This window comes from Caretta caretta, chromosome 2, assembly GCF_965140235.1.
Source record: "Caretta caretta isolate rCarCar2 chromosome 2, rCarCar1.hap1, whole genome shotgun sequence".
NCBI classification, from domain to species: domain Eukaryota; kingdom Metazoa; phylum Chordata; order Testudines; family Cheloniidae; genus Caretta; species Caretta caretta.
In genome coordinates this window covers 208971651-208998164 of record NC_134207.1, presented here as the reverse complement: position 1 = coordinate 208998164, position 26514 = coordinate 208971651, and the positions used below count along the sequence as shown (strand labels likewise).

Here is a 26514-nt window from a genome sequence, read left to right as displayed (position 1 = left end):
CTGTATTTTTTAAATGATTGCACCAGTACAACACCACTCTCATGAAGCAAGTAGGTGTCAATATTTGATGATGAAGGCCTCAGAGTCCTTAAACATATTTTCAGTTTTTCTTTGAGTGTGTTTACTAGAAAGAAAAATCACCTTCTGATGGGAGCACCATGGTCCCAGCTACAGAAGCCATCACTGAGTCTTCTTTCAGGACCTGAACCAGATTTTTTTTTCTTGATCTTGTTTACTCATCTCCCCCCTCTCCCAAAGAAATGCCTCCTCTGATCTATTCATGATTATATTGGGGCGGGGGGGGGGGGGAGAGGAAATGATGGAGGAGGGAAAAACAACACACACACCACCAAGAATCAATGAGTTTGAATTCAGAAGGTAGGTATTTATCTTTCCCCTTCAACTAGCTAGATGAACAGCACTAGTTATTACTAATCTACAGTGCCACATAAGCAATGGACAGGAAGAAAAAACCGACACCTTTCCTATGTATCCTGTTCCTGATTTTTATGGTCTGCTGCAGAATGTTCTCTTTCCTGTAGCGTTCAGCCTAAGGAGAGGGATTTTTCTTTGATTATTTGCTGCTCTTGGTTTGTTTGTGAAGGACAGGATTATTGCCTTCTCAGCAAGAGAGAGTACCTTTTGTTTGTGAGCGGAGTGCCTTTTACAGGATAAGATAGGAATGAGTTTGTCTTTCAGCCTCCCTCTCTCCAGAGCCAGGAAGAAAGTAGTAGAATGATTTCTCTGTCTTTAAAATCTTCCTGATCACCTTCACAGCCTGCTACTCTGAGCACTTAACTCAGGCTGCCCAGAAATCCTTTAAACATCTTGGTAAGGACTGTGGGGATTTTGACTGGAGCTCTATTTAAAAAGAAGCAGATCTTAGCCAGGAAGAGTTTTGGTACTTGGATCATAACTGCTCCACTCTTGATGTACATCCACCCTTCCAAATGCCAGCAAAGAAAGCTCCTGGCTTCTTCCTGAACATTCCCTGCTGCATGGGATGATCAGGTTACTGCTTCACTATCACTTTCTCTAGCTTTACAGGCTGAGAACAGGTCTCACAGTGGATTCTGAGCTGAGGAGTGTAAAGCTTCACAGACGGAGCACTCTTTTCAGTGTGGCGTTCCCTTTTTTTAGTCCTATTATGCAACAGATGGGGATGGGAGCTGGCAGAGAGTTTTTCACGGGGAATCCAAGAGGAAGCATCTGAAGATCAATATTTAGCCATTTGGGAAAAGGTTACACACTCAACTAACTGACTGTCCACTCTGTGCAGAGAGCCTAAACTAAGCATTTTTTTCCCCTTACTGATTTAAAAGTAGTAAGAAAATAACTTTGGAAAATGACAGCTTGTACAGCTGTGACCTATCTAGTTCTCAGAAGCAGGCCTCATGGAAAGCAAACAGAAAGGTGTGGTCAAATGAACACAGCTGGCATGCAAGAAGCTTCAGCTGCCTCTGATTTCTGTGGAGAGAGGAGGCAGCTAGAAGTTGGACTAGTAGAGATGCTATGAGCTAGAAACTCTTTACCATTCGCTTTCCAGAATCTCTGCTTATGGAGTTACCACCTATGCTAACTCTAGCTGTGCACCAAGTTATATCAGTTCACCCACAGCAGAGTCCCCACCGCCTCCAACCAGAAGATTGCAAGATAAGTTACAATCTAAGAGAGAGGCAATGACAACTCTCCCCTCTCTGAAGATCAACCAATGTGAATCTTGGGAGTTTGATCACCAACAGTCTTGGGAGTGGGAATCTCAAAATCAATCTCAAATTGACTGCTGAGACTAAGCTGGTGCCAGACCAGGGATTGTATTTTATAGCAGTCTTTTCTTCACCAGAATCCAGTGAAAAAAGTTGATCAATGCAAAACTATGAACAAGCATTAGCGAAAGCAGAACTACTGTTTTTAGTTGCATTTCGATTCGTTTAGCAGGGGCAGCCAAAGGTTTCAGCCGCCCAAGAAATGACTTTAGGCCAAAGCATGTTGTGCAATGCCTGACTGCTGTAATACAAACCTCCCCACACCTTGGTGGTAAAAATAAAATAGAAATTTTAAAATTAGAATCTGCTCTCTGACTGTTCTGTTTATAATGCCACACGGCTTCATAATTTCACAGCTAGGATTATGAATAATTTCACAGCTATGATCCATCGGGTTATGCAGTTTCCAACAGCCATTTGTACTGTTAGTATAGTACGAAGCACCAAATTAGAGAAAATAGTAACTCTGGATCACTGTCAAACAGCAGCTCTGATTCAACAGAGTATTTCCAATACTTAATAAAATACATGATTGATAGATTAACTCTGCACAGTAATGTCCTGTTAATTTGAGGGGCACATCCACACCTCCAAGGTTTGGAATAAGCAGATTATATGAAACACCATATACATAGTCTGTTTGCTTTAGTATTAATAAGATATATAACCCAAGATACTGAAGAATGAGAGATCTTATGAACTGTTATAACCAATCCCTCTGAATTTCACTGAACTCGACATATTACTTACGGATGATAAGGCATTCTTCAACCCAGCTATTTGTGCAGATGGAGATGAGGCTGCATCATGTTCCAGCAGCTGCTTCAGTTTCTCTCTTTCAACGGAGATTGTACTAAAAGCCGACTTTAAGGTGACGTAAGCTAAAATAATTTTTTTTAAAAGTAGACAGTTAGAAAAATGCCACCAGTTGTATAGCCAGTTGTGAAACAACATTTCAATGCAGCTTAATATACAGTGACAGAAATAAGACTTGTGGGGACAGAGCACTAAAGATAGGCAAGGTTAACCAATGGTTAAGACCTGGATTTTTACTAGGAAAAAATGCTCCTTATAAAGGCCCTACTTGGATCGCGGATGATTGTCAAATAATTGCTGCTGAGTTACGGACAAGACATAGAAAAAGTAAAGTAATAATGGATCTTTATTAATTGTGGTAATTTGGAAAAGCCAGAGAAGACACTTTTTTTTTTAAAAGACAAATTTGCTGGAACAATATAAACCCTCAAGTGTTATGTTATGTCTGCTAAATTTTTTGATAACCAGACATTTTGCTGAAACTATATTACAGTCACTGTATGGGGTTGACAATGGGAGCCCTGGCCGCCAGCTGTCTGGGATGTCCAGGGTTCCCGCCATCAGCCAGAGGGCTGGCAAAATTGCCTGGGTAGAAGCCGAATATTGAGGGATCTGCAATTTCCACAATATTGCAAATTAAGTATTTATTATATGACAAATGCTCTGTGCTCCTGTATTTTCAGAGTCAAAGTATTTTGATTCTTTATTATAAATGGTAGCATTATAACTGCACGTGCTACATTAACTTGCTTCCCTTCCTCAGTATGGTTTTAGCCTCCAAACACTTGAGGATCTATCCTGCATTCCTTGAATAAGTAACATTTCCAGTGAAAAATCAAGGAGACATGCTAACCTGTGCTAACTGATTCACAGGGGAAGCAATCCAACTGTGCACAGGCTAATAGGTTGCTCATGAACAGGGCTCTGTGGTTTTGGGCCATGCTGTTTCTATCTGTGTGGGGATATTTACATTTAAGTTACAAGAACTAAATGGAACAAACAACAAGATATTGAATTTGTTTAGTAGGTAACTTGCATACTATGCAAACTTCACACTTCTATTTCCATTCCTACCTCTGTGTTGCTAACCTCAAGTGTTCACAAATCATGAGTCAGGCCCCAAAAATTTCATGAGATCAGCTTAAAAAGCATAAGACTTCAAGTAGTAATACATTCTGGAATCCTTTCATTTTCTTTCTGGTTTTTGAGATTTTGGGGGTACATGGGTTCATTTTTTTTCAAGCTTTTCTTCAACCATGTTGGCTAGAAACTTTGCTGAAATTCTCATACAGTACTTTTTTATTCACTTGATTCCAGGAGCTGCAGATTTAGGGGTAGGACCAAATATCATGAGACTTGCACATAACTGAGAGTTGGCAACACTACATTCACATGCTCACAGAGTAGATGAGGGCTTAAGATCTGTGAGAAGTGAGGATGACAGAGCCAAATGAAAAGGTAAATGGAGAGGAAAGCAACTAGTTCTATCAAGAGTATGTCTTCACTGCAGAGTTATCTTGGGCAGTCGGCACCCGGGTCAGCCTAGCTCAGGTGTGAGTGATCGTATTGCAAAGTTACTGAGTCAAGACTGGTGCTGCACTCACCTGTATGTATCACTGGGACTTCTGGGCACACATCCCATGGTTCTGAGCGCTGCAGTAAGTTGAACTGCTCAGTGAATCGCGGGAAAATTTGTCTGTCCTTCTGGGTATATGGGGGAAATTGTGGGAGGCACTGGAGAAAAATCAGTCCCTGACTGGCTTAGCCTGTGTCCTCACTGAAAAGTGGACAGGTTACCATCCCAAGTGAAAGCTTAACCCAGGCTTTAGCCTATACCACTGGATGGACCAGTTAGCCGGGGTGTAAAACACCAACTCAGATTAGAGGTTTGTATGTGTGGATGGGAGAGATGTTGGGGCAACACACGAGTAAGAGCCCAGGTTTACTCTGCAGTGAAGAAAAGCCCTAAAGGGGCTTGATCATAAAAGGGAATGAACATTCACAATTCCCAGTAACCATCAAAAGGGAATGCTGTACGCTCAGCCCCTACTGGGAGGAAACCTATAGTGCTGTACAGCCAGCTCTGTCTATGCTGTCAGTGAGTCTTCTGAGTTAAAACCAAGGGATCAGACTCAGGTACTGGGTCCCAGAGACTTGCACTCAAGATTTACAAAAGAAACCAGTGATTTTAGGTGCCCAACTTGAAAATCTTTGTCTATAGTTACGATGTAGAGAAGATACTCTAGTCATACTCCTAATTACTTTTTGTGCCATATGCAGTGCAAAGCTTACGGAAGCCATTTATGAAATCCCACTCACAATTTTACAGTGGTTACTAAGAGCAGAGGAATAATTTATCACATGTCTAAAAGAAATGGACTGTAGTGTTCTAACAGCACTGTGCAAAATCTGATTTCCAACCCTCATGAGATTACCAGAGCAATCTTCTTAGCGTATGCGCAGTGTGCCTCAGATGGTGCATCGGATTTTAACATCAAACAGCAAGTTGTAGTCAACCTAATAGGATACAACAACTACAAGACTCATGGGTGATGAGCCTTCTTCAATACTGCATTAAGTTGTACGTAGCCATTCTGCATTTCCTAATGGAAGTATTACAATGTGTGCCGCACAGCCTCCATGTGGGCAGTCGTTGCCTGGCTGTCAAGAAAAGGGGTGCTGGCCCTTTTAAGACCCCCGCCCTACAATGGGGTGATTTATACCCCATGCAGCCTCAGAAAAGCCCTTTTACCAGGATCAAGCTGGAAGCAACAGCACCAATTCCAGACGCAGCAGCATGGCGAGATTGGGCGGGTGGGGAATCCTCCCCACCCAGCACATGGGGGACCTCAGATTGGCCTGGGAGGGGGGAGGATCCCTAAACATATGAGACAGGATGCAGAGCTAGGGTACCCCAGGCAGTGGAGGGTGCAGAGGCACAGGAGGAAGGGGACCTCCCCCTCCTAGTCAGTAAGGAGGACACCACAAGGCTCTCAATCACCCATCAGTAGCAGCTGCAACAAGGAGGCGGCAGAGGAGCCTGCCAGGGCCCCACCATGTGGCGTTGGGGGTCCAGAGGAGCCTCAGGGTGACCAGCAGGGTCCCAGTGGAGGACTGGCTGAAGTCACCTCAGGATCACACCACAGTCGGACAGGGCAGTAGCAGCAGTGACAGGCAGCTGCAGGACCCAGAGAAGGGCAGCTGTTTTCCTTTGGCGGAGGGTTTTCCTCATCCATACATGAGAGCGTGTGCAGCGGGGGAGGGCAGGCTGAGCGAGAGTAGGAAAGGTGAGTGGCCTCTTGCAGTGGTGGGTACTGACCAAGGTCCCCATACCACAGAGTGGGCAATGGGTGTGCCACTGAGTGGCTCCCCATACCGCAGAGGGGACCGGTTGGGTGGCTGCCTGGGCTCTCCCCCCACTGCAGAGTTAATGCCTGGAGGGTGGGGTGGTCTCCCCAGCAGGCAGAATACTACAGATCAAAAACACTTTTGATCCAACTCAGAGAAGGAGCTTAGGGACAGGGCCAAAGGACACAGTGCTTCCCCTGCAAGGAGGGGGCATGCAGTATGGTGAGCATCTCTGCCAGTGACAAAAACTGGGGAAACTGAGGTACAGCTCAGTGTGGCAGTGGCCAAAGACTCCACCCATAACTGACACCACTCTTGGGGAAATGGAGGCACATCTCAGGGCGGCTGTGGCTTAGATTACAGCCATAACTGAGGACCACCTTTGGAGGGAACTGAGGGACAGGTCAAAGTTGGCTGCATCCAAGGCACCACCTGAAGTTGAAGCCCAAGTTTAGGAAAACTGAGGCTTAGCTCAGGGTGGCTGTGACCAAGACTACAGATGAAATGGACGGATCAAACCTGGGGAAACTGAGGCACAGTTCAGGGTGGCTGCCAGTAGACATTTGGAACCAGATATGTGAAAGCAAGACAGGCAGGGCAGACCGAGAAGTGTACTAGCTCTTTGGCCACATTCCAGACCTTGACTGGTAAGCTGAGATTACCTCTGGCAGATGGAAAAATAGATGGGCCCTCTACCGACCCACCTGGGGATTGAGTTAAATATGTGAGCTGGTGTATCTAAACTCCCCGAGGAGTAGGAACTATTCTTGAGCTCTTATGCTAAAATGCCGCATTGTAAGTCATCATCATGCTCTGGTTCTCAGCTTTTATTCATTATACCATTCTCAAATGTTTTAGAGAAATGCACCAGAAAGACAAGTATATCAGCTGTAGCTAGTTTTACAAGTGCAGTTCCCACAGGAACTCTTCTCTCCTCAAATATTATTTGAGAATATACTCAGAGTCAGAGGGGCAGAACCATTTTAGATAACATTCTAGAATGTGTATTCGTGTAATCTCTCAAAAAATATTACTTCAGATGTGAAACTAAAGGCTGATTTTACTCTCACTGCCCAAATTCTTAATTTTGAAATGACGACATGTCTGATCTCCAACTACATAATATATGCCTTAAAAAAAAAGTCTCTCTCTACTCTCCAGGAGATGTATCAGCACATATTTAGACTTATTAAAGAGACTATGCCTTTTAAATGCTACATTTTGTTTAATTCACAAAAGATAAAACAAACCTCTCCTCCATTCAAAATATTATTTTCCTATTTCAGAAGTATAGATGAGGCAGCGCGAAATAAAGCAGCATTAAGAAATTATTATATACCCTTCACAAAAGGGCATTAAATGACACTGAGCCAACAATCACCCCAGCAAAAAATAGGTATTGCACTTGGGTTTCGAGCATAAAGCCTATAGCCATGATGTATATTTTCATTTCTAAGAGAGCAATATTTCTGCCACGATTATCTCAAGGAAGAAGATTCTTAAAACATCTTATTTGGTGCTACTGCATTTAAAAAAAAAAAAACATATCTAATTTTGACCACATGTGATTTTGCAAAGCTCAATGGTAAGAGAGTTCACTTATGTAAGTACAGTATCTAAAACATACCTCCACCACAGGGGAAAAACAAATGAGGAATGTTTATGATAACATTGCTGCATAGCCAGCGAAAATGGGTTTTCTGTGAGATGTCCTTATTAATCACAGAATCATAGAATATCAGGGTTGGAAGGGACCTCAGGAGGTCATCTAGTCCAACCCCCTGCTCAAAGCAGGACCAATCCCCAATTTTTCACCCAAATGGCCACCTCAAGGATTGAACTCACAACCCTGGCTTTAGCAAGCCAATGTTCAAACCACTGAGAATGGTGGAATGCTTCAAAAAAAAGTCATTTAATTTCCTGTTCATAACAGCCTTATTTACTAGGACTCTCCTTACTCCCCCCACCGTCCAAATAAAAAGATACTGCTAGGGTGTGACAGTAGATGGTGGGGTGGGGATGTGGGGGGAGAAAAGAGAGAGAGAGAAAGACTGGCTGGCTATTTCATGTTAGCAAAGCATAGCTATGGAAAAAAGAGCTTTTGCAGAGACGGCTGTTCAGTGGCAGCTTGAACTAGTGGTTGCTTACCATGAGATTTTACTCTTTGGTATTCACTAAAAATAGGTTACTACCATAGCAACCCTTGCATCACAAACAAATGTTAGCTCTGAAATACTGAAACCATCCTGAATGCCTACTGTGTGTGCACACGCAAGCGAGAGAAAACACGCACATGAGCGAGAGAGTTAGTACTCTCTCGCTCACACACACAGGAGCAATATACTGCTGCATTTATAGAAACTGATTTTAGAACAACTGCTTCTTCCCAGGATAACAGAGTCTTGAGTGATTACACACAAAACTGGGTGGAAAGGCAGGCCGCCATCATTCAACGGGGAGTGGAAATTCCAACAATTCCATTCAAACTGGCTTATTACTCTGAGGTCTCTGGGTTTGATGGGGTTCTGCCCTTGAAAAGAGACCACTGGAGTGTACTATGAACTGAGAAGCAGCTAAAGGAAAACTGAAGTCTATTTTAAAAGAATCAACTTTTAAAAAAAGTATACACAAAATGAGTTTCAATTTATGTATTACATGTAGAGCCCTGCAAATCTGCAGATATTCACTTTATAGCCACGGATTGCAGATCAGATGTGGGATCCACATTTTGCATTGCACAGGGCTCTAACTGTGAAACCACAACATTTTCTGGACTTGGACAGGGCTCAGACTGTACTCTGGCTCCAAATCTAAAATTCTGAAGAAAAGAAAATAATTCAACAGTTAAGCTACTATTTTGATGACCTGAGCCCAGCGCATTTCAGTGCCTGTCACATCCTGGGAAGCAGGGGGATGGGAAGTGACGTTATCCAGGACTTTCAAATTTTCACATAAGCCACGCTCAGGTATCACATTATTATTTTAGCTGACACTTCACATAGCCATACAAGAAACACACAGAATCTCACTCACCTTTATGTGCAACGTGACACAAGTCTTCTTGCATTTTAGAAAATTCTGATGTTTCAGAGCCATCAGAGTAATTTTTCTCTTCCCCAAAATCTATTGTAGATAAATTAGGATTGGAAGCATGCAGTCGCATGGGGGCAGAAAATACTGTAGGTACCTAAATGGAGGACATTTACAATTGGTAAAATATGACAAGACAAAGTTTTACATTTACATTGCAGACAATGTACAATCAGGCCTTAGACAACAGCATGGGAAGAACTGCTGTTGATCAGCAATAGTTTTTTGCATGGATAGTACATTTGGCAAACCAAAGAATAGGAAAGAACATGCTCAAAGGTTTCAAACTTGGAGATTTGGCAAAAATTTAGTGGAAACATTATTTTTGGTCTGGGGAGTGCTGGAGAGAATATTGTTGTACCATGGTTTAAACTTATTACTCCCCAACAACATGATTTCTGGAAGCAATTAGGTAAACAGATAGTTAAACAGCACTGTAAGATTTGCAATGGCTTCTGGGCCCAGAAACAGAGGGTCAGTTGAGACCGTGTGTGAAATCTTGGCCACTTTTAAATCAATGGGATTTTTGCTATGGATGTCAGTCACTGTGAAATCCAATCTTACATATTACTTGATTTAGAAGGATTCAAATGTCCTTAAAAGCGATAGAGCAAGAAAGGATCAATAAGCAGGTTAGTATTTTGAGAAAGTTGGGTTAGGGCAGGAAAGAGGCTGTTCCAGTTACCTGCAACATTCCTTTAGCATCTTTCCCAATAACTCTAGGCCGCCACCTCCTGTGAATTCTTTTTTCCTTTTTTGGACTTTCAAAAGGTCCCCCCTTTTAACAACACAGGGAACAAGAATAATGGTAGGTGTCATAAAACAATACTGCTAAGAAGAAACAACACCTTGACACCCCTCCCACTTCACTGACGTAATAATTTTCACAACTGACCTGCATGGCATTTATAGCAGGTGCTGAACATGTCCTGTGGAGAACTTCCATGCTCTGTAACAGCTGGCTCATTTCCATTAAATATGTGTGACAATACGAGAGATCTGTTTTGAAAGAGAAAATACTTCCAGTTTCTCCCAAGAAATGGAGACATGGGATGTAATTTTTTACATGCAGTTAAAGTAGGGGTGGGCAAACTTTTTGGCCCCAGGGCCACATTGGGGTTCCAAAACTGTATGGCGGGCCGGGTAGGGAAGGCTGTGCCTCCCCAAACAGCCTGGCCCCCACCCCCATCTGCCCCCCTCAGAACCTCCAACCCATCCAACCCTCCCTGACTGCCCCCTCCTGGGACCCCCCAGCCCTATCCAACCCCTCCTGCTCCCTGACTGCCTCGACCCCATCCACACCCCTGTCCCCTGACTGCCCCCCGGGAACCCCTGCCCCTCATCCAACCACCCCCTGCTCCCTGTCCCCTGACTGCCCCCCGGGAATCCCTGCCCCTCATCCAACCCCCCCACACGCCCCACCCCCTTACCATGCCACTCAGAATGGGGATTTGATAGCTGCTTTCAACTACCTGAGAGGGGGTTCCAAAGAGGATGGATCTAGACTGTTCTCAGTGGTAGCAGATGACAGAACAAGGAGTAATGGTCTCAAGTTGCAGTGAGGGAGATTTAGGTTGGATATTAGGAAAAACTTTTTCACTAGGAGGGTGGTGAAACACTGGAATGCGTTACCTAGGGAGGTGGTAGAATCTCCTTCCTTAGAAGTTTTTAAGGTCAGGCTTGACAAAGCCCTGGCTGGGATGATTTAGTTGGGGACTGGTCCTGCTTTGAGCAGGGGGTTGGACTAGATGACCTCCTGAGGTCCCTTCCAACCCCAATATTCTATGATTCTATGAGGACTGGCAGCCGCACTGCCTGGCAGGAGCTTGCAGCCCAGAGCGCTGGTGACACGGTGAGCTGAGGCTGCGGGGGAAGGGGGACAGCAGGGGAGGGACTGGGGGCTAGCCTCCCCGGCTGGGAGCTCAAGGGCCGGGCAGGACGGTCCTGTGGGCCAGATGTGGCCTGTGGGCCGTTGTTTGCCCACCTCAGAGTTAAAGTCTTACTTTGATTCACCTTGTCTTTGCAGTCTAGTTTGTAACAGATTGGTGTCAGCAGCACAAAGATTGTTACCACAGTTTGGCATTAGTCAGCCCCGTTAGTGGAGAGGGCAATGATGCCACAGGCTTAGAGACTGTACTATCTTCTCACCCCTAGATGTGGGTCCTTCTAGGTCAGGATAGAGGCATATTGATTGGGCAAGCTTAAACTGCTCCTGATGTATTTTTGTTCTACAGGGAAATAACTTCAAAAGAACCTCAAGCTCTTGGACTGTAAATATGGCTGGCACTTGTGACGTCCACGAAGGCCCAGATTTTCAAAAATGGCTAGTAATTTTGGATGCTTCAATTTCTGGATGCCTCGTTTGAGACACCTCAAAGCCTGATCATCAGAAGATTGATGCCCAAAACTTTCTGAAAAAGTCAGGCCTCTTTAAGAGGTCTCATGTTGGCTGCCCAGAAATGGAAGTACTCGAAAATGACTATTCCTATAAAATGTGGACATCATTCACTTAAAAAAAAGCTACCACCATCATTTTCAGACGTAAACACTACACGAGGACAGCCCTTACAGAGTCAGTCAATTCCAGGTACAGTCAGGAAATCTGAAATAACCTAATAGTTTGAAGTTCCTTAAATAACATTACCTTTTGAGCATTTTTCCATATCCTCAGAAGACTGCAGCCAAGGTGGAATCTTGGACTCACTACTTGGACAGGAAAACTGTAAGCTACTTCCAATTCGCAATGAGTTCTGGTTTGTCATGCTGTCTGCCTGTTCCAAAGAAACAGAAATGAATGATTAATACAAAGACAATCTATTATTGTGGTGAAGATACATTATGGCATCCAGATGCAAAGGACCAGGTTCAGAAGCTGGTGAAGATTATATGCACCAAAGGTGTCACAAATATATGAGTCAACAAAGATATGCACATTTTTTTATTTAATACCACCCCTTATAGATATGTGAAAATCTGAATAAGGGAGTGAGCTGACTAGCAGCTACTAGCAACAGAAAGCCAAATACAGGAAAAAAAACCCAACAAGAACTGGGTTTGCTAAAAAGTAGATTTAAAAAGGTTTAAAACACTTGAAACCAGTTATGTCAGAGTAGTAAATTGAATAGCACATCATCTGCCTTTAATGTTCTCCCCATTTCCGACTCAGCAAAACAAGGAACAAACCACAAATAGTTTAAATGTTAGGAAGATTTTAAAGAAAGGGGCAAGTTTCACCAGATGTTATCTGAAGAACTGACTAATGTTCATATTCCTATGATTAAAGGTATTGAACAACTTCCATATGTGGAGAGATTATAAAGACTTGGACTTTTCAGCTTGGAAAAGAGATGACTAAGTGTGGATGTCATAAAGGTCTATAAAATTGTAACTGGCGTGGAGAAATTGAATAAGGAAAGAACCAGGGGTCACCCAATGAAATTGATAAGCAGCAGGTTTAAAAACCGAAGTAGTACTTCTTCACACCACACAGTCAACCTGTGGAATTTATTGCCAGGGGATGCTGAGAAGGCCAAAAACTATAATGTGGTTCAAAAAAGAATTCGATAAGTTCATGGAAGATAGGTCCATCGATAGCTATTAGCCAAGACGGTCAGGGATGCAGCCCCATGCTCTGGGCGTCTCTAACCTCTGAACAGGGAGGATTACTCAATGATTGCCTGTTCTGTTCATTACCTTTGAAGCACCTGGCATTGGCCACTGTCAGAAGACAGGATACTGGCCTAGATGGACCATTGGTCTGACTCAATTATGAGGATCTTGAATGATAGTCCTTAGTATCCTTTTGACTATATGCCTCTGCTGCATAAGAATTACCATGCTATATCCACCAATAGCTGATGTAGTCTGCTATTCTATTACTGGTCTCCAACGGCAACCAGTATCACATGCCTCAGAACATGTAAATCCCCCATAAAGGCCAATTATGCAGTAACACGCTTATGGGGGAAGTTTCTTCCTAACACTAAAATGAGTTGGTGGTTGGTTGATAATACTCTTATCCTATCTAGAATAACTACAGAGGAACTTCTTATTTATACAAGTGCCTAAGCCTTTTTTGGGTCCCAGTAAGCTTTTTACCCTCAGTAGACTCTTGCAGGAGCAAGTTCCCCAGGCTAATTTAGAAGTTTCATAAAACATTTCTTTTAAAATCCATTTTAAATTGCTTCCTTTGCAATTTCATTGTGTGTCCCCTTTATTCTAGTATTATGAGAAAGGTTAATTGGAAGGGCCTAGATAATCTCTATCACCTATTTTATACTCTTCTTTCATGTTTCCTCTTGCTCAGCTCCTCTCTAAACTAAGCAATACAAGCCTTAAATCCATCTTCATATGAAAGTCTCTTCTATCCCTCTATAGTAATAAGCTTGTTGCCTTTCTTTAGTCCTTTTTACTTATGGGGTGGGAAGAAAACTGAATACACTATATCTATTGATACTATTGGTTTTATATAGTGACATTAGAATAACTGTATTAAATACAGCTTGTTTAGTCAGAACCAAGACAGTAAATATCAATTAGTAACTTTATCATTAATTAATGTATGGTTGCTCAGCCATACAGCTGCTCTAGTTCGTTAAAATCACTGCAGAAAGTTGTAACCATCCATATGTATTAAACATGTTACCCACCTTCTGGAATGTACAGATGGAGTTTATAAAGATGTACAATTTAGAACAACTTCGTACACACATTCCACATTTACTTCTCCAAAATTCATAATGTGAAACTTACTTTTGCCCTACAATTCATATACAAATTGGGGGAGTGAGGGGGGGGGGAGAAGTTGCCAAAAAAGAGGCAGGAAAGGAAGCAAACGCCTTTATAGCTCCATCTAGCTGGACACACTGACTCGCAAAGAGAACGTTAACTCTTAGAATGCAAACATTCTACAAGTTGTTACAATGTGTAGCATAGAACATTGCCCATGGGCCAAATCTTCAGCTGGTGTAAACTGGCATGCCTCCACTGACTTCAAAGCTGGGTTAATAAATTGGCAGTACACTAAAGTATTTCATATTAAAAATAAAGTTACATTACTGTACCTCTGGTTCTTCAAGTAGCGTTATTCACACAGGTTCCACTCTTGCTATGCATGTGATCAGATTCTTTCAGGCAGCAGTGTCCGTTGGGGGAGCCTCCATGCCTTAGATATCCTTGCATTTTCCCCACCCGTGGGCATAAAGGGTGGAGTGGATCCAACCATCCTTCAGTTTCTTTGCCAATACAGAATCCCAGAGGAGTAGGTTTCTGTAGCAGTGTGGAAGGAGGGCAGTTCGTGGAATCCATACAGACAACACATCTCAAAGGCCCACAGGTACTCTAAGGTAAGTAACCATTCTTTTGAGTGATTGTCCATAGGAAGCAGTTGTCTCTGCTCAGAGGTGGGTAGTAGGAGTGCTACCTAAACAAGTGAGTGCAAGATATCCCTACCAAAGCAGGAATTCCATCTGGACACAGCTACAAAAGAATAGCGTCTTTTAAAGATGTGGACTGCATTCCCTGTAGCTGCCTTATAGATTTCAGAAATAGGGATATTCTTCAAGCAGGCAGCAGAGTCTGCACGAGCTCTAGTGAAATGACCTCTAATGTGCTTAGGGGGCTGGCTCTAGCCTGGCTAACTCATAACACGGCCTTATGCAGTTGGAGACCCACTTACCTAGCCTGAAAGGACCCTCTCCACAAAGGCTACAAACAGTCTAGGTATGTTTCTGTATGGCTTTGTCCCATCATTGTAAAGAAACAGTGCCCTTCACTCCATCAAGTGGGTGAAGTTTTGCTTCCCTGGAGGTGGAGCGAGGCCTGGGGAAGAATACTGGGAGATGAGTGAATAGGTTCACCCAGAATTCTGAAATAGCTTTGGCTCAAGGGGGAAGGGGAGGGGAGAATCCAACAAGCCTGCTAATAGTATATTGAGGACCCAAGGGGGAGGGAGCTCCTGAACTGGGAGAAATACATGAATGAGGGTTCTTAAGGAACCCTACCACTGTAGGGTGGGAATATACACTCCTATTCAGGGTCATATTGTAAGTGCAGCTATTGCTGCTGCATGGAGCTGATAGAAAGTCAAACTTGTTTCAAGGCTAATAGATGGTCCATAATTGCTGAAATGGGTGTTGTCAGGGGAGAAAGCGGGTGCTGAAATGTCCAACTGGAATACCTCCTCCACTTTGCTTTAAATAAGTCCAGCGGAGGCTTTTCTGCTGTGGATCAGATTGTTCTGAACTCCAGCTGGGCAGCTTCTTTCGAGGCTGCCAGATGTAAGGAGGCTGGGTCTGGATGCCGGATCTGACTATTGTTCGGTGAGACCATGTCAGCCACAGCAAGTCATGTGCTTGGTGGCTATGTTGAGAGATTCATCAGATCCAAATACCAGAACTGCCTGGCTCATGCCAGGGCTATCCTAATCCTCAGTCCTGCCTTTTGCCTCAGTTCCGAAGAATCCTCTGTATCGTGGGGATCAGCAGAAAAGCACAGATCGGTCCCAGTGTCCAGGGGTGAAAAAAGCATCTGTCACGGGCCATTGAGCTGAAGCCCCCGCTCTGAAACAGAATGCCTAACACTTGTCATGGTCTGGGCAAACATCTACTTCTGGGAATCCCTACTTGTGAAAGATGTACTATACCACTAGTTGTCTGAGAACTGTCTGCCGAGTTGATCTGCCAAGCTGTTCTGAAGGCTGGGAAGGTACACAGCCAGTGGTGCAATTTGATTCAAAATGCACCAACTCCAGAGCTGCATGCCCTCCTTACTGAGCAAAGACATTCTTGCTTCCCCTTGTCTGTTGTCATAATTAGGGCCCTATCAAATTCACAGTCCATTTTGATCAATTTCATGGTCATAGGATTTTTAAAATAGTAAATTTCATGATTTCAGCTATTTAAATCTGAAATTTCAGTGTTGTAACTGTAGGGGTCCTGACCTAAAGAGGGGTGTGTGTGTGTGTGGAGGGGAGGTTGCAAGGTTATTGTAGTGGGGGATTGGTGATCTAGATAAGCTCCCCAGGGTGTCCATCCTCACAGTCTCAGTGGGTAGAGATGCAAAGGGGTTGCACACATGAAGAGGGTCTTTCCACCAGTTTAATGAGAAGAGGGCTTCTTGTGGGACCATGACCATTATGTCTATGTGATGCCTGCTGTAGATACATTGATTTCAGCCACTCTTGTATGGAGTGGAGGTGAAGTCTGGCAAACTATATCATTTAGGTTCATGAGGCCATAAATCCCAGGTAAGTTCTCATGGATGCTCATGTGTGCGCTTGAAGCTGGGAAGGTAAGCTCATTGACCTGGAATCTCACACTGCTCCTATGAATGCTAAGCTTGGAGTCTGAGTCAGTGTGGATTTCGCTCTGTTGACTTTGAGACCCAATAAGGTAAAGAGCTTTAAGGTTACTTGGATTCAAGTTGGTCACCTGTTGGTGTGATCTTTCTTGGATCAGACAGTTAAGATGTGGGCAAACCTGGATTCCTTGTCTCCTTAGATGAGCAGCCACAACTGCCAAGCATTTGGGTAATGCCCTTGGTGTTGTGGAAAGACCAAAGGGCAGGATACTCTACTGTGTTCCTACCAAGACTCTGAGCAATTACCTGTGGGCTGGATGATTAGGTGTCTTGCTGGTCAAGAGCTGCAAACCAGTCTTGAGGCTCTGATGAGGGAAGTCACCATTCTGAACTTGAAACAAAATTACTTCGTTCAGACATTAAAGGTCTGAGACACCCCCTTTCTTCTTTGGGAAGAAAAAATAATAGAAATAGACCCCCTGCCCCTGAAGGCACCTCCTTCACTGCTCCCAGTTGTAGAAGGCAGTCCACTTCTTGCTTTAACAGTATCTTGCGAGACAGGTCCCTGAAAATTGATGGGGTGGGGATAAAGGATAGGAAGGGTTTGGAACTGGAAAGATCCCTTTCTCGCAATCTCTAGGAGCCACCAGCCCAAGGTGATCCCAGTCCAGGCTTTCCAAAAATAAGATGCAATTTCCTTTTTTACCCCCCTTTGGCAAAGATTCCAGATAATTCTGTTGGGCTCTTGAAGTTGGCATCAGACCTGCTGCCTGGTGGACATCACAGCATGTGCAGCAGCAGAGAGAAGGGCAGAGAGTCATCTCTAGTGGAACTTCTACTTCTCCTGCTTCAGCTACATCTTTCTTGTGTTTTTGAGGTCCTCTGGGGCTGACAACAGCACTAGGCAGAGAAGCACTGCTTGAAGGACAATTGTTGACATGTTTGCTTCCTTCTTTGGGCTGCTGTGTTCCAGTCTCAAGAACAGAGTTGTCCTCAAGTCTCAGGGAACGGAGGGCCTCATCCATCCTAGAATTAAGAGGTTCACTACCCGCCAATGCAAGGTCGTCAATTGTTGTTTAGGCCTTCCAGGGGATCCCTACAGACTACAGCCAGGAAGACCTACTCATTGCCACCAATGTGGCCATATTACATATGTTAAATGTGTTCAGCACAGTCTGTCAATTAGTCCTTCAGCAAAAGGACCTTCATCTTCTCTTGATGTGCTTTTGGAAGCTTATCTATAAGCTAGATCCCATACTTGGAGAGGAGGGCCTGATAATTTATCCCATACTTGGAGAGGAGGGCCTGATAATTAGTTATATGCATCTGGAAGCTGACTGAGGAGTATACCTGACACCTAAAGAGGTCCAATTTATTTGGGTCTTCTCTCAGGGTATTCATTTGGGAGGTCCCTGTTTTTATGTTTCCTGGACAGTGGCCACTACAAGCAAACCCAGTACTGGCTATGAACAGAAATATCTAAATTCCCTGGAAAGGAGCTAGTATCTGAAAATGATCTATTGGCTCACTTGGGTGTGTTTCAGGCTCCAATAGTCCCTCATTTTGTGGGCCTGGTGAGCCTGCCAGGTGTGGAAAGGTATTAGATGTCCATGAGTTGATATCGTTTCTCCTGTACCACTTCCAGTAGTATACCCAGGGTCTTTGCCATATTCCTGGAACACCCTGAAGTCATCCACTGAGGAAGACATTGCAGAATTCACTGCCCCATCTGGGGAGGATGCGAAGATGGCACGGAGGACGAGATGATTTTCCTCCTTGCAGCTAATGCTCTTCCTCACTTTCCAACTCTTGCCTTACCAATATTTGAGACCGCACTAGATGGCACGGCTGGAACGACCTATATTACCTCTTTGGGGAGGAGGATCTAGCTCTGGAGACAGTAAAAGATGCAGGCTTTCTAGAGTATGGCTGCCCACCCCACTGCAAATACTTTCTTAACCTGATAAACTGATACTCAGAAGCTGGTGGCTTGAACATCACCACCTTCAATCTTTTAAGGAGGGGTGACTCGGGTATTGAGCTCACAGTTAAGTCACTTGGGTACAGTGTATGCTTTGGGTACCAAGATAGCTAGTACTGGGGAACACTCTTTTGAGATGAGTATGGAGGCAATAGTTACCAGGACTCAGGGTACTGAGACACACTGTGCCAAGGCTCTGGATACCAAGATACCCAGTGTTGAGATTGATTCCGAAGGACTGGTAGAGAGAGAGAGAGAGGTCCATAGACTCTGGGACTACTGCTGATGCTGTCTTGGTAATTGGTACTAGGGTACTTCAAGAGGCCTGGTTATGCTTTTGGGCTTTGGGAGATTGAGCCTAAACTTGAGCCTAAACCAAGCCAAGCCAGAAGTTTGATGGTTCTTCTGTCTCTGCTTGCTAGGGTGAAGGTGACCTGCACCTATCTTGGCCCCGCAGTGGTGCTCTTTTCTGCCCATCAGAAGTTGTTAACGCTGGAATAGCAAACAAAGCCTTTAAGAAGTAGTGGTCTGGGAGCGCAGATTAGAATCTTGGCTCACCGGTGCACTAATAGAAAGGGGCCGCCCAGATGACTATGGTCCAGTTCCGAACTTCCTTCAGTGTCCCAGGAGGAGAGCATCAGGCTCTCAAGGTGGAACAGCTCAGATGGACTTTTCTAGTTTTCCGAGTGTAGCTAGAGAAAGAGTGACATACTCCCCCAAAATGCTCTACATGTCCCTATCCTAGGCAGATTAGGCACCAGAAGTACCCAGCATTTACAGGTCTTAAAGCTTCTGCTATATTGGTAGGATGGGTGCATCTAGCCTAAACTGATATTTGTTTAAAAAAAAAAAAAAAAAAAAGTGGGCAATAACCAACTAGTAAATAATTAGCGAGAGTACTAGCTAATTAACGCTAGCACAGTATACAGAAAAGCAGGCAAACACTGCAGGAGTTTTGACTTGCTGCCACAGTCGGTAAAAAAGGAACCAAAAGACCCATTCTGCCCTTTATTCCCTCAGGAGCGTGCGCGTATGGGGTGGTTAGCACAAGGATATCTATGGTGCAGGCGTGGCCCCAATTGCTGCGGCTGGCCAAAAGAATCCAAACTCGTGCACATGGGGTGCATGCATGGTAAGAGTAGAATCTGTGTGAACAAGTCATCTTGAAGAAAATTTCATGTCAATTAAACACATTGGCAAATTTATGATTTACAGTTTTATCATCACTGCACCTTTTTAAAGGAAGCCTAATTACTTATAATATTGGATTGCTAATGTTTTGTAGTTCTTATAGCAAATAATTTCATAAAGTATCTAAGTTTTAATGTTAAACCCACACATTTTCACCACTTTAGCATGAATGGACAAAGCTTAAATTTAAGTAAAAATCTAGAGTTACTTCTCCCATTCTGACAGCAAAACTCATGTGTAACAAAGATATTTATTATGCAACCATAAAAAGATTATAACTTTTCCGATACTGGCCTTGTTACTGTTTAAATGAAGCAAAATAAAATTAAATTTTAATACAACTTTAAACAACGATATTTTAAAAACACAGGATAACTGTACAGTATTCTATAGCAGTGGTTCTCAACCAAGGCTCCGGGGCCCCTTGAGCAGGCTCCAGGGGGTCCATCAAGCATGGCCAGTCACTTGGGCCCACGGCAGAAAGCCAAAGCCCCACTACATGGGGCTGAAGCCTGGGGCCCTGAGCCCCGCCATCTGGGGCTGAAGCCAAAGCCTGACCAACTTAGCTTCGCAGGGGCCCTTGTGGCATGGGGGCCACAGGCAATTGCCTTGCTTGCTACCCCCTAAAACCAGCCCTGGCTTTTATATGCAGAAAGCCAGTTGTTGTGGGACAGGTGGGCTGTGGAGTTTTTATAGTGTGTTGATGGGGGGTGGCAGGGGGGGGAAGAGCCTCAGAAAGAAAAAGGTTGAGACCACCTGCCTTAGACCATTTTACTGTTTACATCTTACACCAAATCTTTATCAGTTTGTGAAAGACCGTAATTAAGTTTTTGGTTTGGTAGAGGAACTCAAGCTACATTAATCCTTGATGAAAGCTCATCATTACCTTTCTACCTGAGACAGAGTCGAACACACCAGGTACAGAGTCTGCGGTAGAGGACGCGGGGAAGAAATGATTATTGATATCATGTGGAAACATGGCAATTTCATTTTGACGATACAGTCTGTGGTGACGCAGTTTTGCTACCCATTCGTCAAACAGTTCCTGAGATTTCACCTACAGAAAATAGTTAAGTTATATGATAGGGAGTCATGGTTCAACCTTAAATTACTAGACAAAACTAGATCTTATTTTTTCTTATTTCTTATAAGTTGGCCACAAAGGGTTCTGAATTCTTGACAAAGCGTCAATAAAGTGTGCCTGTTAAATAGTACTCATCACTTGCCTGAATACAACATAGAAAAAAAATTCATGGAGCAGTTTAAGAGGAAAACTATGTTAGCTGAAGTCTCTCTGTAAGGCCCCAATTCAGGAAAGCACAAACAAATGTTTGAGTCCATCCCTATTCAGGGCAACTCTGACACACATGCTTAAGTCTCACTGACTTCAATAGGACTTAAGCGCTATCCTAAAAAGGTGTACCTTACTAAATAGGGCCTGATAGTGTGAACTTAAATACAAGTCTTGTAAGCCTGTCATCTAGAAGACAGGCTCAACTTAGACTCACAGAAGCATGGCAGCATTAAATCTTTGCACATGCCATAGTTGTGTGTGTATATGTATATATGTTTTCAGTTTTACTTCCAAACTTATTTGCTTTTAAGGTTTAAAAAAAAAAAAAAGATAAACTTACAACTTTAAAACTACAGAATATAGTCCACAGATAAAATAAATACATTCCTTCTTAATTATGTCCTATTAATAGATTAGATAAGTGCAAGTACGCTCACATAATGGAAAAGATGCCAAAGGGCACAACAGCAGCATCTAATTACTCTGGTCCATTTCTCCCCCCCTCACCCCCCCCAACATATTCATCTCACAAAAAGGAGTACCTAATTTAAGTATAAAAAATTGCTGCCAACAATGAGACTTTGTGTTTGACAAAATTTAAAGTTAGAGAGATTTTAAAGAAATTACAAATTCCAGAAACTGAACTACAGCAAAATAAAGGAGATCAACTGCTTCTCAGCAAACTATAAAGTTTTGCCAAATTTGACAACCGCTGCAGAATTTAAAACGTTTTTCCTTCAAGTTAACCAACATTTCCAGCCCCCTTTATTAAGAGGCCAACAACACACACATACACAGAGATCACTAGGTACATCACAATGTTTTAATATTTTTACAATTTGATTGGTAAGATACAGAATACGATTGCCTTGAAGAATTACCTTTAGATGGTATATGTATTCTTCTGTATCCAAATCTATACATTTTGTTGATTTCTTTACAGACATCACTGAAAGTCCAACATCAATGCAGCCATGCAGCTTCTCTCTTTCTACCTGCAAAGAAAGATTTTATATAGAAAATTAGCATTAATGCCTGAGGCAGGGTAGGAGAAGAGATGCACTGATTGGCAGGACCAATATTTTTAATTCATCTTGTAGTTTAGAAATTCAAAATCTATCTTTCCTTTTCACAACATGACCCAAGTCCTGGTATTCATATGAAATACAACAAAATCGAGGGAGACACACAACTTACATCAGCTTGACACTTGGCATACTTCAAAATTCCTCTGTCCAAGAAGAAGTATCTCTGTAATCAGAAGTGCAAAGAAACCTTTTATAGCAGAGCAGGAAATGATACAATATATTCCACTAAAAGGGCATCTTCTGCTGTTAACTTTTCAACAAAGGACAACACACCAAGTGTGTTAAGTTTAAATAGCAACTAACCCTAAGATACACACTTCTTTCCTACCTTGTGCCAGCCTTTCAGAGGCCATTTCCTCTTTTTCAGCAGGTAGCCTTCCTGTTTCTGTGGTTCCTGAGTATAATTCATGACTCCTCGCAGTCCTTCTACAACTTCCCAGCTGTCCTATTAAAACACAAAATCCAAACCTGCTTTTTTTTTTTTTTTAAATAAAGGAACAGAATGAAAACATTTCTCTGAATAAAACCCAGTGAGACCAGAGTCTCACCTTGAGAGAGACAACACAAAGTAAAAGAAGTGCAATTTTTCTGACACCATGTCTCATTGAATGTATGTGCCTACCAGGATTATTTACATATAGTACATAGCCACAGGAGACACCACAGTTTAGTATAAAACCTTTATATTAATATGGGTAAAAACAACTCTTACTGAAAAAGATCTCCTTAGTGCATCATTGCCTGTAAAGCAGACTATAAAAACCTAGATTTCTGGCATGTTTTTCAGCACACGTGAGCAACTCAAGGTCCTCCCCTCCCCCGCCCAAAAAAACCAACCAACCAACCAACAAACCCAAAGCTTAGATGAGCAACTCAAGTACTGAGACATGCTGCAGAAAGAGGCAGGAGCAAAGGAGGAAAACCTAAATGAAAATGCCAACAGAAAACGTTTTCTTCTTCTGCATGACAGTCCTAAAGGAGTGACCTTGAAGTAATCTGACATACAGGTAGGAACAGAGCTGCTGCTGATTCTACGATTTTTGTTCATGATTTTTTATTTGTAGAAAAATGTTAATGAAAGTATAACAACTTCCCAGATTTCTGACCAGAGGTATCCTCCAATAAAAGTAGTGACTTTGGTTCAACTATCATTGGACCAGACAATTTATTTTATTTTATTGGTTAGGTGTTGATGTGAAAAATATTCTATATATAGGGGGAAATTTATTTTTCACAGTAGTACATACATGATCTTTGTGTCATAGCCACATATTTGGCAGGAGTGGAGGGGGAGGATGAGGGAGGAAAAGAGGGAGGGAAAAAATCTAGATAATCTTACCTTTACCTTCTGGCTTTTAATGATTTGGAACACTACTGTAATGGAATACACTGGCCCTACCAAATGACAGCAGGAAGAGGAATATTTTAGGTACCTGGCTTCCCTACTTAAATTATACAAAGCAGTAACATGCAGAGGGGTCACACAGCACTTCCTTGACCCAAGAAATCTTTACAAAAAAATTCTAAAATTCCTCTATTTATTCGGTGTTCAAACAATTCTGGTTTGCAAAAGATTTTTATATCTAGAACACCCAACAAGAGTTTAGTCTGAAACATCACACTGCCCCTTCGGTAGAGCCAAACTAGACCAGCACATAGAGACAAGAGGTCAACAAATATAGAGGCACATCAATCCTTCATTTTGTGCAACATTAGTTGACATGGGAGCTACAGTAAATACAAGTGTCTAGGTACAATAATCCACTCCCCACAATCCTAGGTAAAGCAATATATTCATTAATAAAGTAATGATGTAGAATAGCAAGATACCACAAAGCAGGCATTCCATAAACAGTTTAAGCAAAATTATTCCCCCATTTACTTGTGTCCCTGGTGAGGATTCCTCAATTTGTTCCTCTATTTTCCCTGCCTTGCACTTCAGAACAGTTTCCTGCACTGAGAATCAATATTCCCCAGCACTAAACAACAGTCCACAAGAGTTAGAAGGGTGGCACTAATCAGGTCTCATAACACAACACAATATTTAACTCACAATGGGATTCCACAAACCAAAGATGAGCTAAATGTCCAGTTTCCCTAATTTAAATTCCTATTATAGGAAAAGTTTTGCATGTTGCCCTTTGTTGGTTATGCCTCCTTTTTTGGCTGTGTTATAGAAGAATATTTTCCTCACCCCTTCCAATCTGCAATATTTTTAAGTGATCACTTAAGTATTATTTATAATAAGACTTATAAAAACATGGTTTTCCTTACTAGAAATCAGAAGTTATGCTCCATGTTCTATCCTTTTAATCTTTCCTCATTTGGGCTAGATTGTAGCTTGAACTATACATCCACAGGAGGCTCTCTGCCCCCTTACACTTCTAAGTAAGTTACCTGGACCTTTGATCACTACACACAGAGCAGGTGGACATGGAGTAAGTGGTGAATTGATGAACTCTTGGCTCTGTCCTCCAATGAACCAGCCAAAAGTGAGCCAGAGTAGTGGGCATTGTAGTTTGCTTCTGGTTGAGGATCACAGCAAATTACTACCCTCCTCCCCTGGAGCAAGGATCCAAGCAGAGAGGTAACTAGGCCTTAGATGGGTACCCCTGAGGCATAGGGCCTCCCATCAATCAATCAAGCTAGCCCCTAGTTCAGTGGTTCTAAACCTTTCCAGACTACTGTACCGCTTTCAGGAGTCTGATTGGTCTTGCATACCCCAAGTTTCACCTCACTTACAAAGTACTTGCTTACAAAATCAGACATAAAAATACAAAAAAGTGTCTCAGCACATTATGACTGAAAAATTGCTTACTTTCTCATTTTTACTGTATAATTATAAAATAAATCAATTGGAATATAAATACTGTACTTACATTTCAGTGTCTAGAATATAGAGCAGTATAAACAATTCATTGTATGTATGAAATTTGAGTTTGTACTGACTTAGTTAGTGCTTTTTATGTAGCCTGTTGTAAAACTAGGCAAATATCTAGAGGAGTTGATGTATGCATATGCAGAGGTCTTCCAGGGGGTACCCTTGGTTGAGAACCATGGCCTTAGTTGACTATTTACTGCTAGAGATATATGCAAAAACTAAAGCAGGCTATAATTTCATAAATAAAGGTGTTGTGGGTTTTTCGCGGTGTGTGTAGGTAGGTCTCCGAGGGAATCCCAACAACATGTATTAATGTATACTCTTTAAAGCCAAAGAAAGTGTATGTTCCACCATCCTTTCTATACTAAAGGTGATTGAGTCTATAATGAAACTGCCTCCATGGTGACGCAGGATGGAATACTCCAACCTCTAAGGGGTTGGAGTCTATTGGGGTCATTGACTCCCACATAATCCCAGCCATTTTAAATCATTGAAGAAGCATGATATTAGGAAGCAGCTCCCAGGAAACTCAGCAAATGCTGTATGAGGCTATGAAGCTGGAGACTATGCTTTAACATAGACTACGCCTTCCCTACTTAGTCTTGAAGGTTCTTTTGCCCAGTGAAGTGCTGCTACACTTGGTTTGGAAAAAAGTCAAGGCTTCTTTCATGTCGTCATCATTCTGCCCAAAAACGTTCTGACCTCATCCAGGATTTTTCAGTAAGTTTCTCAGGCTAAAAACAGAAAGTGACTCACAGAGACGTTGTCAAAGAGCCCCAGGTGCCACCCCAGAAGAAAGCAGTGCTATGTAATCCTGGCGCCATCTGGATGCTAGTCTGGCCTGAAAAGGCTGTTCTGGCAGCTGGGCATAAGGAAGTCCAGCCTCACACTGCACCACCCAAGTTTTAGAGACTAGTCCTAAACCTAAACAACATCTTTGCACCACTGGAGTAGCTCCAAGCTGTCCACATCATATATCAGAGAAGTGGACATGCTTTACAGAAGTGTTCAATCTTTTAATTTCATTCTAGCTTCAGCACTGTAATCTGACTAAAGCATACAGTTATGCAGTGTAAACTGAAACACTGCACACAACAGAATGCAAGTACAGTAGTTGACAGCAAGTGCTGTTTTCAACAGGAAACCAGTGATTTTCAATTACATTAGTTAAGTAACGGGAATACGTTAAAATGTCACAATTATACTAACCGTTGCAAAAGGTTAATGGATAAATTTCCTTGTTAAGGAAGAATTTTCCACTAAGCTCAGCTTGACAAGGGTTGCTTTCGAATTTGGTGCTCAAGAAAAAAAACCTAGAGAAAAGCTGCTGGATTTAACTGAAGTCTTCCTTGGCTGGAGAGCCTACCAATGTAGCTAAAAGACTGAAAATGTACTTGGTATTTCTACAGATTTTTATCCTTGGAATGAGCCAACTGCTTAAGAGTTGTATTGGCTTCCCCATCAATTAAATTACTCCCTTCAGAGAAAAAAATTCCCAAGCAAGCATTATACATAGCAACTGTCGCCCACTGCTTTAGCCCAAACATACTTGATAGCAGCACCCAACATCATAGCCTATAATGAAAAAGAATAAATCCAATAAGAACTGAACTACTGAACATGGAGCCTTCTTAGTGCACTACAGATCATTTGTTTTTTTGACAAGTTTGAGGAAGTCCTTGATCATCTGGGTTCAGTCCTTGTGCATTTTTGTTAAGCATTAGCAGAGAATAGATCTGATAGAAAGATCTTCAATCTTT

General features: G+C 42.6%; 1 protein-coding gene across 9 annotated transcripts in view; it reads right to left on the bottom strand.

The window, feature by feature from the left end:
* The window catches only part of OSBPL3 (oxysterol binding protein like 3), a 136887-nt gene that overhangs the window by 46676 nt on the left and 63697 nt on the right, over positions 1–26514 (bottom strand). For 5 of the 9 annotated variants that reach the window (XM_048838396.2, XM_048838399.2, XM_048838400.2 and 2 more), the window contains 10 exons: positions 22202–22318; positions 21983–22036; positions 21667–21780; positions 20378–20548; positions 11665–11791; positions 9916–10019; positions 9706–9798; positions 8964–9117; positions 3436–3534; positions 2517–2647 (listed from right to left, as the gene is read on the bottom strand). In XM_048838396.2, the coding sequence (XP_048694353.1) occupies positions 2517–2647; positions 3436–3534; positions 8964–9117; positions 9706–9798; positions 9916–10019; positions 11665–11791; positions 20378–20548; positions 21667–21780; positions 21983–22036; positions 22202–22318 (1164 nt within the window). The remainder of the gene's footprint in view (positions 1–2516; positions 2648–3435; positions 3535–8963; positions 9118–9705; positions 9799–9915; positions 10020–11664; positions 11792–20377; positions 20549–21666; positions 21781–21982; positions 22037–22201; positions 22319–26514) is intronic. The other 4 variants (XM_075125780.1, XM_048838401.2, XM_048838398.2 and 1 more) reach the window with 2 other exon arrangements.